This window comes from Halichoerus grypus, chromosome 5 (assembly GCF_964656455.1).
Source record: "Halichoerus grypus chromosome 5, mHalGry1.hap1.1, whole genome shotgun sequence".
Lineage (NCBI taxonomy): Eukaryota > Metazoa > Chordata > Mammalia > Carnivora > Phocidae > Halichoerus > Halichoerus grypus.
The window spans coordinates 110,584,822-110,601,832 of record NC_135716.1 but is presented as its reverse complement, the minus strand read 5'-3'; the positions used below and the strand labels follow the sequence as shown (position 1 = coordinate 110,601,832).

General features: G+C 50.4%; 1 protein-coding gene across 8 annotated transcripts in view; it reads right to left on the bottom strand.

The window, feature by feature from the left end:
* BCAR3 (BCAR3 adaptor protein, NSP family member) overlaps window positions 1-17,011 on the bottom strand; it is a 238,749-nt gene that overhangs the window by 46,295 nt on the left and 175,443 nt on the right. Inside the window, exon 1 of one of the 8 annotated variants that reach the window (XM_078072738.1) lies at window positions 5,095-5,366. The exons of 6 other annotated variants lie outside the window; for them this stretch is intronic. In XM_078072738.1, the coding sequence (XP_077928864.1) occupies window positions 5,095-5,178 (84 nt within the window). In that variant the 5' untranslated portion in view covers window positions 5,179-5,366. Of the gene's footprint in view, window positions 1-5,094; window positions 5,367-17,011 lie in introns of those variants that run through there. One more of the 8 variants, XM_036118115.2, reaches the window with a different exon arrangement.

The window sequence follows — 17,011 nt, the reverse complement described above, 5'->3', positions numbered from 1 at the left end:
TCTCTCTCTCTCTCTCTCGCCCATGCCTCTTCCACCTACTGCTCCTTTAGCAGCCGCTCAGTGCTACCTCCTCCAGGAAGTTCCCTGACCCAGGGCCCGGCATCGCACAACACGCTGGGTATTCTGCCTGCCCCGCACCTGTGGGCACCGTGGAAAGAGCCGCGTGCGCGCCCATCTCCCCAGCGGACTCGGAACTGCTCCTTCAGGGCCGGAGCCTGCAGCGTCTCCCCAGCGCCCGGCGCCCAGCAGCCCCTCAGCACACAGCCTGGGCGTGGGGGTGGGGGTGGGGGTGGGGGTGGCGGAGGAGCAGATGAACTCTAAGTAGGAGGCTGGCTCACGGGTCTCTCAAACTCCATCTTACTACGAAACCGGGATTCTAGCTTCTGGGTTCTTGGTGCGGAACTGCTTTTGTAACGGCACCCGTGTTTCAGAGCGGACACTGAGGAGAGCTGTTGCCCATACAAACTAAAAGATTGATTGTAGTAGCTCTTTTATAAGCCAGAAAAATAAGCCGTGACATTCTCATGGCCAGAGCCAGATTCCAGCAGTAGCCCCTGGGGCTGTGGACACGCAGTGGAGATCCAGATGAGGACAGAGACGCCACAGTCCAAACCCATGAGGCACCCCTCCCCATCCTTCCCCTTCCCTCCCCTCCCCTCCTATCCCCAACCAGGGAAGCCCGAGTTTTCTCTGCTGGCCTGGAGACATCCCAAATATGCATCAGCTAAAAGACCCCAGAGCTGTCTCTGACATCTTTAAACCCAGTGACAGGGCCCTGGGTCCTCCACGCACTGCAGACCTCTCACAGGGCAGAGCAGGAAGATCTCTGTGGCCTGAGCACCCTGACTCTCCAGAGTCCTCCCCGATGTTTGGTACAGGCCCCTTTCTCTGTGGTCCTGGAGGTGATAAACCCACTCACAGAATTTTCCCAGGATCCCAGTCTCATTTCTGCTTCCCACCCACGTCTCTCCAACAAAAACAAGGCCTCGGCCAGGATCCAAGCTCCGGGGTCTGCGGAGAGGGGATGCTGGGACCCAGCCGCCGTCAGGCATGTCCTTCCTTTCCCTAATGCTGAAACCAGATCCCCCAAGCTCCCAGATGCCAATGGAATGCATTTAGGTCTCTTTACAAAAAAGCTGTGCTGGGCTTTTTTTTGGGGGGGGGGGAGGGCAGGAGAGATAAATGAGCACCTAGCAGCTGCCACAAGGAGGGGCTGAGTCACTTTGGAAAGCCATCTCCCGAGTGGCTTTTTCCACCTTGCACAGCTCATGCTGATGGTGCGTCGGCCCTACTGACTACGGCGGCTCAGGCTGTCATCAATACCAGGATGGAGGCCTAGTGCCCAAGCTGTCACAACAGCAAACACACCAAGGAACTGGCCACAGGGAAGGCAAGCGGGACCTTGGTTCGCTCTACCATATTCACACAGGAAGGCAGTTTCTAACGAAAACAAGTTCCAGGAACCCAACCCCCTAGGGATGGGCAGATGGGACACCTCGGGCTGCAATGTGCATTCAGAGAGGCTCCAAATCCTTTTTGTGGGGGCAAAGGAAACGACTGAAAGCAAAACACAACACAACTGTAGCAATAGCCCGATTTCAGCTCTTCCCACTATAGAGCACTTGACGGCCGCAAGGATGATCAAATCTATGTGTAGGAAAGCATGTGCTTAAAACCCACTGCCTTCTAGCCATGCCTTCTCATTGGCAAGACCACAGCCACTGGACTTAGTGGCTGGTTAGCCGAGACTCAGTGGCTCATTCATCCACTGACTCTGTATTCCAACCTCTCTGTTGAGGGTCCTTCAGAATCGTGGCTATTCTGTACTTGCAAGGTAACTCCCACCTTTTGGGTTAAAACCACACTGCTCTTCCTAGGGGTGGCCATCAGTAAACTGGCAAAATTCAGCTCCTTTCCCCCCTGTCCCCATACAAGAAAAATCAGAGACACAGGGACAAGAAGAAGTAGGGGTTTGTTCTTACTGCCAGTTCTAGAAATGGGATCTATTGTGCTTCTCACCAAATTCCTTCTGGGGTTCACGAGGGACCTCAAGGTGGTCCTGCCACCGCTTGCAGGAGGATTACCCATTCTCCGAAAAACAGTTCGACATCCCCTGAGGCCTCTCCTGAAAACTGAGGTTGGCACTGTTTTTCCCCAGCCACATTGTGCACTAAAGTATTAATATATACAGTATCATCTCATTTTAGGTTTCAGTGGTCTTAACATGGTATCGTAGAACAGATATTGCGCTTGAAGCCAGATGAAGGTAGAACCCGGTTTCAACCCTTGGTGCCCCACTAAATGATTCTGGGTAGGTCGTTTCTCTGAGCCTCAGTTTCTCCTCTGTGGGAAGGGGTAAACTGGTGCCCTGCCAAACTTGGAGCACTCATTTTGAGACTCCAGTAAGACAATGCACTTGCATTCCCTGTGAAAGAACTCACAGGGAAGCTGGAGAGACTTCTGCAAATGTAACAAAATGACACCATGACCTAATGCCCTTGTAGTAAGTCCTTCAAAGCAGGGGGGCTGGGCCTCCACTGTCATTTATCAACTCCCCCCCCCCCCCAACAAAGAGTGCTTATGCATGGATGGGCTACTACATTCCACGTTCAGGGACTTTTGAACTTGAACATGCCCCAGTAATGTTATGGATCAATAATATCTTCACTCCAAACTCTTTTCCATTGGGCATAAGCAAAATAGCCTCTCCTTTTCTCACCCGGGATGTTAAGGTCATGACCCTCAATATGGCTGGAACATCTCATCTCTGGCCTCAGCTCCCTGGGGGCCAGTGAGGACTGCATACCCTTAATTCTCCTCTCCATCCTTGCCACCCCCGACCCCGGTCTCACTCCCTTCTGGGGCCCTTGTATGCAAGTCCACACGAGGCCCCTAAATACATTCTAAGTTCCAGCAAATCTCTGCAAGTAAGATTTTATTCCCTCCAAGTGCCAAGTGTGATGGTCTCCTATGTAATGAAGAAGTTTTATATTTTTAGTTTTCTTCCCATACAACAAACACTATTAATAACATTCTAGTTTCTCCCGAGATGATATGGATTAGACCAAATGGAAAGTTACCATGGCTACCAGAGTGTTATTTTTGGTTTGAGAAATTCATGCCAAGGGAAGCAGCATACACGGTCAAGCACTGGAGCTTTACTTCCGCTTTGCTATCAGGCAATCAATCCCAATTTAATTTTGAAACCCTAATTGCAGCGGAAACTAATTATGAGCGGCAAGACCTGAAACCCCTAATTAAAGTGGAGTCAATAAAGCGATGTGGCATTATCACTGGGGCGACTCTGGCAGGGAGTTAAGCCCAGGAGGACTTTCTCTCCCAGGTAACCACTGAAGGGAAATGGGGCAGGGAAGCGCACTGTGAGGCTCCATGCGGGACCCGAGGTTGGGTCTGGAAGCTCATCCGTGTCTGGTGAGCGAGCAAGCCAGGTCCTCTCTCTGCGCTAGGAAGATGCACCAAACTGGGGGCCAGGTGAGAATCCCCAGGTGGAAAGGAGGTGTTTCTACGACCAGTCAACCCCCAAGAGTGGTCAGGGGAGGCCAGGGAAGGAGGAGCTGAGGGGAGGGGGAGGCCAGGGAGGGACGGCTGTACCCTCATATGTCACCGTGGCCTTTCTGTGCAGGCCTTGAAGGACATAACAGCAGAGGAACAGGGACATCCACACAGAATCTCGTCACTCAGACCCAGATATTTAGCGGCTGTTTCCTCACATACCAATGCTGAGTTGCACTTTTCTGAATTAGCAGAAGTCGGCTTATGGCAGGACTTCTATTAGAGTGAAAACCTACTGCCAATCTGAAGCACCCGGTCCCTTTGGGACCTCCTGGTCTATCTTTGACAGCTTTAAAATACCATTAATGGCATGACTTCATCTACCGGACGCTAGAATGATCCATATTTAGGCCAGAAACCACATGGTCCTCATATCACCCCACTGGGCTCCAGGACAGAAAGGGCCTCTTCAATTAGGGAGGAAACACTTTTAAACTGATGATTAATTGCTCATCCCCCTCCAAACTCCTTGACAAAGAGACAAAAATGAACTTTGCTAAATGGTTAGAAAGCTACTCTGAACACTCCAAGAGGGCAGTAAAATCAGAAGAAACCTAACCTCTTCTCACTCAGTGTCTATTTTTCTACAAAGGGCTCTTTCTCCCTTTCATAGGTTTTCCTGTTACATTTTCCTGAGAATTCTTTTAAGCATTATTGAGAAGGAAGCCGAACATCATAACGCTGCTGTAGCTTTTTCAATTGCACGAAGTCAGTCAGTCCCTCAGGAGACAGAGCTCCACCATCTGGGTGGGAGGAATGTCATGAGACTTCAGATTCCTATTTCTCATGAATAAGGGAGGTCCGTGGTCAAGCTAAGGGCCGACGGGATTTTTTCCAAGGCAGACAGACCCACGGATCAAGGAGAGCCTGTATTAACCTTCACTCTTAGTGTTGTCGCCGGCAGGCAACATAGAACACAGGTCTTGTCTTGAATCAGTCAAATGAGGTTCTTTGAGTATTTTCATCAAAATAGTGTGTTGACTTATTATGCAAAACCTTTGGTGTTGGTGTCTTGTAACAAAGGTTCAAAATGAGAGCAGTAAAGACAAGACAGTTCCAAACACTGAAATGTTTTAGAACCTGGCTGAGATAGGAAAGGCGGTATTTGGTGGCTTCTGTAGGTTATATACATTATTGACATAATGCCCCAGCAGACTCAGCAGAGAGAGGGGCTCAGCCAGCTCACAGCCACGGTGAACAAGGCAAGAGAGATACAAAGAGAGAAGGAAGAAAAATAGGTTCGTGTTACCGAGTTACTTTGGTACAGAATTTCCACCCAAGGAGACTGACAGAGCTTCTTCCCCAAACGCAGCCTTGGAACCCCCTTCTGTGCAGCTGGGTTCCGTTTCCAGGGGAGGGAGGCACATCACGAAGGGCTTAGCCCGATCTACCAGCCAAAGAAAGTGCCTCTGTTTTTACAGCCAGCAGGCTGCAAACTTTTTCTGGTGCCTTTTGTAAGACCAAGGCTTTCAAGGCTCCCAAAAGAATCTCCAATGCATCTTATCTCAACACCGCACGTACCTTGGCTCCCAGGAACGGCTTGTGGTGATAGAAGCAGCACAGGACTGCCGACAGGGCGTGGAAGGCATTGCATTCCTTAGGCATCTTTCAGTGCCCGGTCCCTGGACCACACACTTTCCTTTTTCTAGGGTTAAAAGAAATGGGGCTTGGGCGTCAGAGCCCCAGCCCGCTGTGGCAGCCCCGCTGCTCCCGCCCGCAGTCCAGCGGCCGGCTGGGGGAGTGAGCCGCTTGCTCCTTCTCGCGGGCCAGTCTGGGACTTCTCCCTCCGCTGAAGCCAATACGAGCCACTCGTTCAATTCTGGCAGGCTGATGTCCAGCCTGCCAGGCACACAGTGCCAGAAATCCTCATGTGACCAGACTTGCTTTCTGATGAAATTCTAACCTCTCGTAGAAGAGCTTTGGGCTTTAGCTGTCCCCTCAATTTAGAGACCCGGCAGAAATCATTATCCCCCTCAGACAGCCTGTCCTTCCCAGGGCTAGGGCACCAGGCGACCAGCTCCTGGACACTTGATCTGTGCTCGTTACCCCAGCAGCTAAGGGTTAAGGAAGCACACATCACACCACCTTGTGATGAGACAAAGGCTCCTTTGAGAAAAGGACCTAAAAGGTGACTGGAGTGTGACTTTTCCTTAGGACCAATCCTAGAAGTCCAAGGAAACGGAGGCAGGGTCCCTGTCCCCACTCTCCCAGCTCACCCGCAGTACTGTTTATTTTTCATTAGAATGCTCCTGGCAGCCAGTTTGCAGCTGATAACGTTGGCCTAGCCATCACTGTGGGCAGTAGGGTCTTCTGGTGTTTAATCAGCAGGTCTGTCGGCAAACACCCTGGGCGCCCCATCCCGTCCCACCTGGCCGAGCCATCTGCTGGGAGGCTGGGGGTCAAGCTGTACACCCTCTTCTGACTCAACTCTTTGTCTCATTTCCCTCCTTCATTTCAAATACTCCGTTCAGTTGTCCTCTCTGGCTAACCCAGATCCAGCACTCAGACCAGGTGGCCCACGCAGCAAGCCATTCTCCTGTGCTAAGAGGCCCTTGCCCCCACCAAGAGCCTCCCATGTCCTGAAGGGGAATGCTTCTCTTCTTGCATTCCAGTCGGAGTGGATGCTCAACAATTCTGGTTTTTATCAAACCCCGGTTTCTGCGTGTAGCTCTTCCTCTCCTACTGGTCCAGACGTTACCTTTCTATGGCTTTGGCCACTCAAAATTGGAATGTGTCCTGAAGCTTTCTGAAACTTCACACAGGCAGAAACTTGTAATGAGGAAGAAACAGAACCTATTCAGTCCAGAAAGGAACAACACCAGATGAGGCATGAGGGAAGTATGAGAAATATCCAACAGGATTAGTGTCAAATCCTCAGGAGGCCTCGGCCTTTGGACTAGGTCAAGTCGGCCTGTAAAAATAGAGACTTGTTTGTTCAATGCCTGTGAGCAGCCTCTGTGCTTGAACACAGCCTGAAGGGGCAGAGGGGCAGCCTAATAAATACATAGGATGCAGGGACAGAGCTACAGAGGGTCTGTCACCACAGGAATGATGGGGGAGGGGAAGCTGACTTCCTCTGCGCTCCCTCAGTCCCTCTCTTCTGTGATTTTGAAGGCCAGATGTGCAGTCCTGGGGGCTCCTGGGTCCGGGGAAGTCTACCCAAGAACCTGGAAGCAAGCATCAAAGGTGGTAGAGTTCACAGGGCCCTTGGAGTTGGTCCAGTTGGGGTCGATACAGTCCTCCAAGATCCATATACTGTATCCACGAGCAAGCATTTGCTGTTTGCCCTGATTTCTATTAGAGAGGGTTCAAATAGAGCAGTCAGGGCCCATGACCTGTGGGGATGACTCATCCATGAGGCCTACAGTCAACAGGTAAGGGGCCCAGTTTTCATCTGCTCATCCCCTTTGGCAGGAGACGCGCTCCACCAGGCTAAAAAACTCCCCTGAGAGGCTACAAAAAAGCGCCATCCCCAGTGTGGGACAAGGAAAGAAAGCAGCTCCTTAAATCCCTCACAAAAATTCAGAGAGATTGCCCAAAGCCTCTGAACTCCTCCTTCCCCCCAGAAAGTCTGAATTGAAGTATACTCCTGAAAGAAATATGCAAATAATTCAGACTTGTAAATGACCGAGAATTATGTCATCAAGTGCTCTGGGGCAAAGGTAAAAGCAACACAAAAGATCCTCCGGTCACTGTAGAATCATGGTTCTTGTCACTTGAGGCTTTCTCTGTTTACTCTAAGAAATGTCCCCCAAATGCCCAAAGAATTGCTTGTCAGGATTAAAGAATGGGTTAATCTTATTAGGTAACTGTTTCCTAAGCACTTTTTAAAAAAAGATTTATTTGAGAGAGAGAGAGAGAGTGAGCGTGAGTGCACACACGCCTGCGCGTAAATGGTGGGGAGGGGCAGAGGGAGAGGGAGAAGCAGACAGGCTCCGACCCTGAGACTGACCTGAGCTGAAACCAAGAGTCCGATGCTCAACCGACTGAGCCACCCAGGCGCCCTGTCACTTTTTAATTTTTTTGTTCCTCACCAAAAATAGTTTCTGAAACTGCACTCAAAGGTTTTAATAAATTTCTCCTGAAATGCCCAAGGAGGGAGACTAAAATAACGTGTTGTTGTTGCAACTAAAGATGATAATTGCATGAATTTGCAAAGTGCCCTTCACTGACTTGTTATGTTTTTCAATATCTGCATCTACACTGATCAATTCTCCCACGTTCTCCCGACAGTGATTATTCTCTTCTAGTTACAAAGAAACAGAAAACCAGGACGGCATGTCACTCAGCAGAGAACAGACAAAGGACCAGGGACTCCAGCCTGTGATTGCAGAACCTGGTATTGTAATCATACAGAAACACAAATAAGAGATTTTTTAATGTCTTTATAATTAAACCTGTTACTCACACAGCCCCATAGAAAGGCGGTGACCTGGGGCAGGGGGGTCACTCTCTGATGATTTGGTGCATGTGATTTAGGACCAAATTTGGATTCAGGGTTTTCTACACACCGTGCTCTTCTCAGGACAGGGGTTGGCATCTCTAGCGCAGCCCCAGGGACTGATGGAGAGGGAGTGGTGCTGGATAGCCCACAAAACTCTGGGGAAACTGTGCTCTCTAGCGCCCCCCTCTGGCCTCCTGGAAGACTTGTTCCTCTGCACCAAGGGACACACCTGTGAAAAAAGCCAGGGCAGGGCAGCCAGGAAGACCCTTGAGGGAGATTCCCATGCCTTCAGGTCAAATGTTGCCCACCCCATCCGGGAAGAGGGTTAAAGCCCGCCAGAGGAAGGCCCCTGCTCCATGCCATTTTTTCCTTGGACAGCCCTAATACTAACCTGCCCTATTTAGTAACCATGGAAACGGGAGCAGCCTGCCAGCCATATCCCCACAGATGCGTGCTTCCTGTTGGCAACAGCCCTTGGGTTGAGAGAGGCTGAAAGCGTGCAAGAGTCCCTCTCCCAGAGAGCTACAGTCCTCACTAGAAGATCTGGCTCCCAGTGAGGCAGACCCTCTCTTTGACCTGGCACTGCGGAGAGGTCTGTGAGAGAGAAAGAGGTGCCTACCAGGTATTTGCTTTGACCTGTTTTCAGGGCAACCGGGAAAACAAAGCTGCCAATCCTCTGCCATTCTCCTCCCCAGAGCCGGCCCAGAATCAAGGCATCAAGCCTTAGGTGCACTGAGGTGCTCTTGGTCACTGTCCCACAGTCCAAGGACAGCACGCTGTCACCAGAGGGCACCGGTCTAAGGCTGCAAGGCCTGGCTCATCCCTGCCCACAGGGACACACTCAGAGCATCAGTCAAGGGATGAACACTAGCCGTGGAGGTCAAAACAGCTCAACCTCTCATAGCAACCACTGAGACTCCACCTCCTCAGCAAGATCTCTCTCTCCCGGCTTTTTTGCCTCCACTAAACCCCAGTGATCAGACTCTCAGTGAACAAAAACAGCTTTAATGAGCTGGGGGTGGGGGCAGGTAAGACCGATCCTACTATCACTTCCATTTCCCCTGGTGTCCTAGGAAGCAGGAAGATTAACCTGGATTGGCCCAATCCTAAATATCCAAGACCACCCTCTGCAGGTTCGGCCCTTTGAAAAGCAGTGAGGCAAATGCCTGGGAAGCCCTGGGCCAGGGAAAGTGTGTTTCTCTGCAACCCTGTCTCCCAAAGCTTCCCAGGCACCTGGCCGTCTGCATGATTCTGAGCACAGTAAAGCCGGAGGGCAGCGGGGTGGTGGGGGAGGAGCTCCTGCGGCTCAGGGCACCTACCCTCCCATAAAAGCCACAGGACCTCAGGGCTTAAGGAGGTCTCCCAAGACCACTGAGGGTGAAGAGAAGCTGTCAGGGAGGAAGTCCCCTTCCCCTCACGCCAGACTCAGCAGCTGCATAAGCCGCCAAAGACCGCTGGACACACTTTCCTATATGCACATGCAGCTTACGGCTTGCTCAAGAAGGGAATGCGCCCTGGACTCGGCAGGAGGAGGCCGCTTTGTGTACTGCTGTGGACAAGATGTTCACTTGCGCCCGGGACTACAGAGGGTGCACTGAAGAGTGTTTGCTTGCACGTCTCCATCTGACAGTCCCCCGGATTCCTCACAGCGGTGAGAGTACGGCTGCTAAGTGGCCTCTGTCCGGAAGCAGTATTGATCTGCCTAGCGCATCGACAAAGGAACAAAGGGCAGTACTCACAAACACACTTTTCTCTATTGGGTCTTATGCCACCACCACCCCCCCCCCAATAAATTTCCGTTTCTCTAACTGGCTATTAAAATTGTAGAACTGACCATGTGGAGCTAAATCAGGTGAGGGCCCAGCCTGGACTTTGCTTTCTTGCTCTATCACACACAATTCCATCCCGTACGTCCCCCCACCACCACCTACTTCCTGTTATCACCCCAGAAATCCTAGGTTACACAAGCCCTATTTTCTGTTTTTAGCATTAAGGCAAAAATGAAAAGAACAAGCATGGGGCGTAACTCCAGCCTTTCCACCGGAAGGCTCAGATAGTCTCTGGTGGTCTCCGTCTTTCCTCAGAGTCCATGAAAACCATCGACCCTCCTCCCCTAGCAAAGAGCACATACTGTAATGTTTTACGTGTAATTTTAGGGGAGCCCTGGGAGTCTTACGCATCCAAAATGACCTAGTCTCTGCACGCTTCCTTCCATTCTACCCTCATGATGTGCGCACCTCACCCAGAGGAGGCATTTGCTTTTCTGGTTATTGTAGCTCCTATGTTTTCTGCGCTGTGCACTTTTCTCTTTCTCCTTCCTTCCACTTTGGTAAGTATGAGCTATCTAAGCAACTAATAGTGACCACAAATGCCCCTCAGACGCCCCTCCCATGCAGAGCTGCAGAAAGGGGCCGAGGGGCTTCTGCAAAGCCAGAACACCAGGAAGGCTCACCAGCCGGGACCAGCTGCACTGTCTCCCATCTCCACGACCCCTGGCTCTCCCATCTCATAAGCACGTCTGCAAAATGACATCTTCCAAAACTGAGCTGTGAGACACAGATTTGCATGTCTCAGAAGTGACACTCGAGGTAGCAGGTTAGAAGGAGAGCCAGGGTGGGTTCAAGTCTTCACTGCGCCGCTAGCAAGCTGGGGGACCTTGGGAAATTTCTTAACCTCTCTGAGCCTCAGTTTCCTCCTCCAATTGACCAGGTCTTTGTGAGGACCCGGTGAGATAAACACATAAAGAGCTGGGCACCCAACAGAGTAGGCACTCAGCATATGTGAGCTTCCCCTCCCCACTGGGTCCTCCTGCAGGGCATACGCCCTGTCTCACCCACCTGTCGGGCCCCAGGAGCCATGACCCCCGCCAGAGCGCGGCCAGCTCCCACCTGAGCCGCTGACCGGCAGGCTGGTACCGCAATGACTCTTGAATCTTAAACACCAGGGAACAATGAGGAGTTTAAAAGTTGTTTCAGTCTTAAAATATTTTTAGCCTTTAAATTTTAAGATCCCATATTAAAATTGCACATATGGTTTTAATCACACTTGCTCAGATGTCTCAGATGATTTTCTACTCCAGAGCTGCTGTCCTTTGGAGAGTTGTTTGTTTTAACAGGCAGGATGTATGTCCACAGCATCTGCCTACTTGGCCCTCACCCAGGGGAACTCCTGGTCCATCCACAACTACTGAGATCTCGATATCGCACCCCATCCCAGCCAGTCTGACTGGGGATCCCGTAGCCCCCTAATAGGATCTGGGTTGCACCCCTCCTTCCGCCTTGCCCCCACACCAAGTTGGCTGCTGCAGAGCTGGGCTTCAGCCTCCGTCCTGCCTGGATGGCCCGCCTGATGCTCCTCCAACCTCGCCCCCTTGCCTAGTCTTCCAGGGTCTTGCCCTAGGACTAGACCTTCCACAGGAGTCTAGAGTCGCCAGATGACCACCTCCCATGTGCCTGACTCCTTCATTCTTCATCGGCCCTATTACCGGCTCCTCTGATACCAGCCACTTCTAGAATTAGAACAGGGCCTGGTATAGATGCTTAGATTTCCAATGTCCACCCAGACTGCCTTCCACCTCGATGTCCCTTCCCCTCTTTCAACCCTAGCAGCAGGAACTGCCAGAGTTACAGTGCGTTCTTCCAATGCCACTCTGTGCCCTTCTTCCACTTAGAGAGGCTACCAAATGTCCGAGTGCACAAAACAGGCATCGAGGAATGCCCGAGAGGGCTGGAATCCTGGAGCGCATGGTGGGGTCGGCCCCAGGTGAGAGGTGCAGGCGGAACCAGCTGCACTCATTCCAGCCTTGAAAGCTGGCCGAAGTGCATCAGGAAATGAGCGCATTAATCCCTTCTGTTTTCAAGCAAATTCCAGCCACCTAAGTGAAATATTTCGGTGGGAAAATATCTTGTTTTCATGGCTATAAACTGATCGTGGGCCTTATCATCAGTGACATACTGGAGCATTCTGCCTCCTGCCCAAAGAGCTAGGAGAAGCAGGCCAGGCCACGCGTTGTTAAGCTGGGGTGGAGTGGGGCTCCCATGAGCTACTGGAAATTGCATGCAAACGGTTGGGTGAGTATCTGTTCACTGAGGTGAGGAGAACATGGCTTTTACCCATTTCTCAAAGAGTGACGTGACCTAAAAATCCCCACTGATCCAGAAGGACTTTCAGTGGTTCTTCAAGATGGGGCTTCTGAGGGTCCTACCTGATCTTTTGTTCTAGTGGGGAGAAGAGGGAGGGGAAGACCTCGGTCACCGGGGACATGAGCAAAGGCAGGCAGAGGCTGCGGCTACCATACGGTCGGCCCCGCAGGGCTGAGGTCGGCCAGAGGGGCAGACAGGAAGCCTTGAGGCCTGCACGACCGTCTTCCTCGCTGCCGTCGGAGCAGCTTTAAACACGTGTGAGAGGAGGGGAAGCCTTCCCCCGCTGGTGCCGGGGCCTTGCGTGCCCACCGCACTCAGTGTCACGGCTGAGCCGAACGCAGAGGCGCTGCAAGGTGGACTCGCAGCCCCCCTCCTGCCAGCGGGAGCTGCCCTCACCCCCCTACCCCGTGCAAGGCCTCCAGGAGCCAGCATTTATACAGAGAGCGTTCACCATAGTGTCTTCTTTAATACTAAACACCAGGACACACGGACTATTATCTCCATGTCACCTGTGAGATCAGACAGTACTCAGAGTTAATCATTAAACCAACGCTGAATCCGAATGGCTGGATCGATGCGGGGTGATAATGGAAGCATGGCTACCACCTGGTTGCCTGGAGTACCTTATCTTGTGCAAATCCCCAAGGCACCAGCCCCGCCGAGGGACAGACAGCCTTAGCAACAGAGGCGGCAGGTCTCATCCAAAATATCCCATCAGAGATCCTTATTCATTACCGATGGGAAAGGGCAGGACATGGACAGATGGATGCTGAGGCAGAATCTGCAAAGAGCCAGGAGGTAGCAAAGCCCTAGAGCACAGGGGACGACTGCAGCGCTCAGGGACCGCCTTGGTGAATACAAAACACCATCTAGGTGTACTTCTCTAGGAAAAGGCCGACTCACACGGAGTGTTGCATGGAAAGGACCATATTGATTACCAGCCAGTTTCTTCACTTCCTGAAGTACTCAGGTGCCAAGCACAATGCCGCCTACAGAAGTGACATCCAGACTCTGGTCAACACTCCTGGTGCCCAAGGTGGGACAATGGGCTCCTTTTGTCAATGACTCAAAGGATAATACAATCCCTGGCCTTGCAGTGTGTACCCAGAGGAGTGGGAGGGCAGGATGGAGGAAGGGAGAGTTACCAGGGAGAGCAGCAGGAACCCACCTGCACCAATCTCTAAGAACACCACAGGAGCCTCAGGGCCGGGGTACTTGTGACAGCAGATGTGGGAATTTTTCCAAGGCCAAACTATAAGGGGAATCCATGGCCCCTCTGCTCTGTTGCCCACGACTTCTCTGCAATGGCGTGGATCTGACAATTAAACTGGGAGGCAATGGGTATCCAGCACATAGGAGAAAACCAGAGAAAGAGTAGTACAGGGTTTGAAAAGCCCAAAAAGAAAGTACCTCTGCATAACCTACTACTCGTGTGTCAATATTTCACATATTTACCCCAAGTAGACAGACACAATTAGAAATATAGCCCACTATACTTCTGATCCTGAAAAGTCAGGGGAAAAAACCGATGTAAATAGCAGACAGTGGTTATTACGTTTAAAAGCTTTATCCCATGGCATGTACATTCATACTTGTTTTGGATGTGTGAGCCAATCAGAATTCTGAACACTGAATGGTTCAGGAGTGGACATAATGGACCTAAGTTAGACAATCAGAGTCCTTCCCTGGGATTTTTCAAACCAGAGCAGAGGAAGAGGTCTCCTTTCCCCCGTGGGCCATAAACTTGAAGATGAAAAACTAGTGCAGCCTACGACCATGTGCCCCCACTATATCCACACAATGATCGGAGTGAATGTGGCCAATGTGCTGAGAAGCGGATACAAGGACTAAGAGTCTGGACAGGCCTTCCTTCTCCAGAATAGTCATCAAGCCAGGCTACTCCACCCCTGTCCTTGACAGTGGTAAATCTCCTAGTTCACACCATCAGTTTGAGAGTTTACTTTACCAGTGTGAGATTAAGTAAAATTTGAGATTGAGACAGAACACATTGTGCTGGGCTCTACTGGAGTTCACATGTATGAGAGATGATCTATCTGAGAAATGCTCAAAAAGAGCCAACATAAACTGATGTTACATGAAAACATGTATAATGCACACCCATTAATAACAGGCCTGTTCCCTCGTGTTTCAGTGATGGGTGGAAATTAATGGTGCTTCACAGCCGACTGCAAGGATGCTCCATTAAAGAGTTGCCTTGAGTTCTCAAGGAAGAAGCAGACATGAATTTGCCTCCAGGAAAAGGGAGAGGGATTCATGGAGTCGGAATGTCCTGTGCCACTGAATGGAGGTGAGAGTTTTGCTCCCACACGCAGCACCCCTCCCAGGCTAGGGGAAGCCACAAACAAACGGCTCATTCAACCCTGCTCGTGCAGGCGACAGCACCCTCTTAAGTTCCTGGAGGACATTTCCAAAGGCTACTGTGTTCTGTGGAAAGACAGAGGACCTAATCCAGAGGTACTGTCTGAGACAGTCCCTTATTAAGGCCAGATGGACTTTACCAGCGACAACTGATTACCTGGGAGGGCAACTCTCATGATTCTTTGTAGGTCAAAGAAAGGGAAATTTGCATTATCCCCCAAATATATTCAAATCTTCCCAAATTTACTCCTTATGTAGTCCTTTGGTGAACACGGCCCAGAAGGAGCCTCGGAGCCTCGGAGCCCCGGAGCCCCGGTTCTCAGTCCGTGTGGCCCTACGAGACTTCCTTCACCTACTGCTATTGCTTTATTTACCCCAGTGAAGGCCCTAGCTCCAACACTGAAGCACTCATTAAAGTGACCTCTGTGCTTGTCTGTTTGCTTCAGGACTTACCGTCTTATTCATTGTCAACACTCCAATGCCCAGAAGGATTGGGGCCAATGCCTGAACTGGACAGGGGCCAGAGAACGTCTGGAGAAAGCACAGGGACTGTCCATCTGGGCCCACAAATACCTTGGAAAGAAGATGCACAAGAAGCACAGATGCATATTTCTAGACACAGTTCTTATGCATCCCCATTGCAAAGAGACAGGGACCCCCCCAAATAGTTCAGAACCACAGAGGCCTAAGACATGACTTGCCACACGAGGATTATGATCCTCATTGGATGAACCAGGCTTGCCATCCCTGCAGCTAGATTAGGATTGGTCCCTTCTTCAGCCCCTCAAAAGCACCCCACTCTCCACTGTGAGCTACCTGGGTTCCCAAATGGAGAGAGGCTCCCAGAACACGTGACTCCCAACTCCTACCACCTGCACGAGCAATCCTTGAACGCTCTGCAAACCAGGAGATAAGAGGATGCAGCCCTGTCCTGCCCAGGCTTGTTCCAGCAAAGACCCAGAGAAGACAGAGGGGAGGAGACTGGGCCACGATGGACTCAGTTGACCATGATGGACTCAGATGCTTCAGAAAAACGCCCACCTGGTCCTGGGAAAAATGAGAATCCAACTGGATCCTGGTGGTCACAGGAAACAGTCCATCAGCTTCATCATTGCTTCTGAACAAAACGCTCTTTTGAGAGTGTGAATGGGGGCTTTATGTAGTTAAGTTCTCATCCACGGGCTAATAAATATGTGAAATGCCCTCTCAGACCAGGTTCCTGCAGCCTGGACACTGAGGTCATTCAAGAAACAATTAGATGCCATCTGGAGAGATCTGGGACTCAAAAGGAAATTGCCTCGCAGGGCCAAACAGCATGTTCTTGTTCCCAGGGTCTGACACATCCTTATCTTCACTGACATAAAGGACGGATGGAGCTTGGCCAGCTAATCCACACTGGGAGCACAGAATGGGCAAATGTGGCCGCAATTAATAAAAGGTTAAGGACCAGGAGAATGTTCATATTCAGTCTGCCTCAAGTAAATTTATTCCTTAACTGCACTTTCGCATCCAAGCTGAGCATCTCCGCCATAAACCAGACCTTGGCCTCACCAAGCTTTGGGTTTTCATGGTTTTAATATAAAGCAATCAGAGCAGAACAGCAACTGTTTCTGCACCAGCTCCTCACAGTGTACAATGAGCGACTCGATCGTAGGAAACAGAGTATTTACTGAGGCCTCACAATGCACTCAATTGTAAAGAATAGGCCCTTATTTCTAGGATAGATTCTCAATCTTTTCTCATTTTTTAAATGAAAATTTAACGTTTCTTCTGTCTTAATAATCAGTATTCTTAAATGTAAATGTTATTGTTTTAAAAAACCCCACTTAGCTAGAGAAAAAATATGGATTTAGATCAACAGGAGATGATGATTCCTGTTCTAAGTGTTTCTGCGGCTTTATAACAGCTCTTAAGTAGCAGGAGCCCCTCTCGAACAGTGATGTTCAAAGTGCAGCCTATGGGCCTGCAGGGGCCTTTCAGGGAGTCCATAAGGCCAAAACTATTTTCATAACAATACTCAGACATTTTGGGGTGCCTGGGTGGCTCAATCGGTTTAGCATCTGCCTTCGGCTCAGGTCATGATCCCAGGGTCCTGGGATGGAGTCCTGTGGCGGGCTCCCTGCCCTTCTCCCTCTGCCTGCCGCTCTCCCTGCTTGTGCTCTCTCTGACAAGTAAATAAATAAAATCTTAAAAAAAAAAAAATACTAAGACTTTTTTGCCTTTTTCACTGGGTTGACATTTCCGCCAATAAGGTGAAAGCAATGATGGGTCACACTGCTAGGACCTTAGCACAAAGTGAGGGAGAGGCACCACACTGGATAACGGGTCACTGTATTTCTTAACTACCATTTTTTAGAAAAAATTTATGTTTTAAATATTGAAAAAACAATTTTTAAGTATTTCTCTAAAAAATCGCCAGTTTCGCTGAAGAAATCCTTGATGACACAGTAAGAACTACTTGCTTTAAATCATA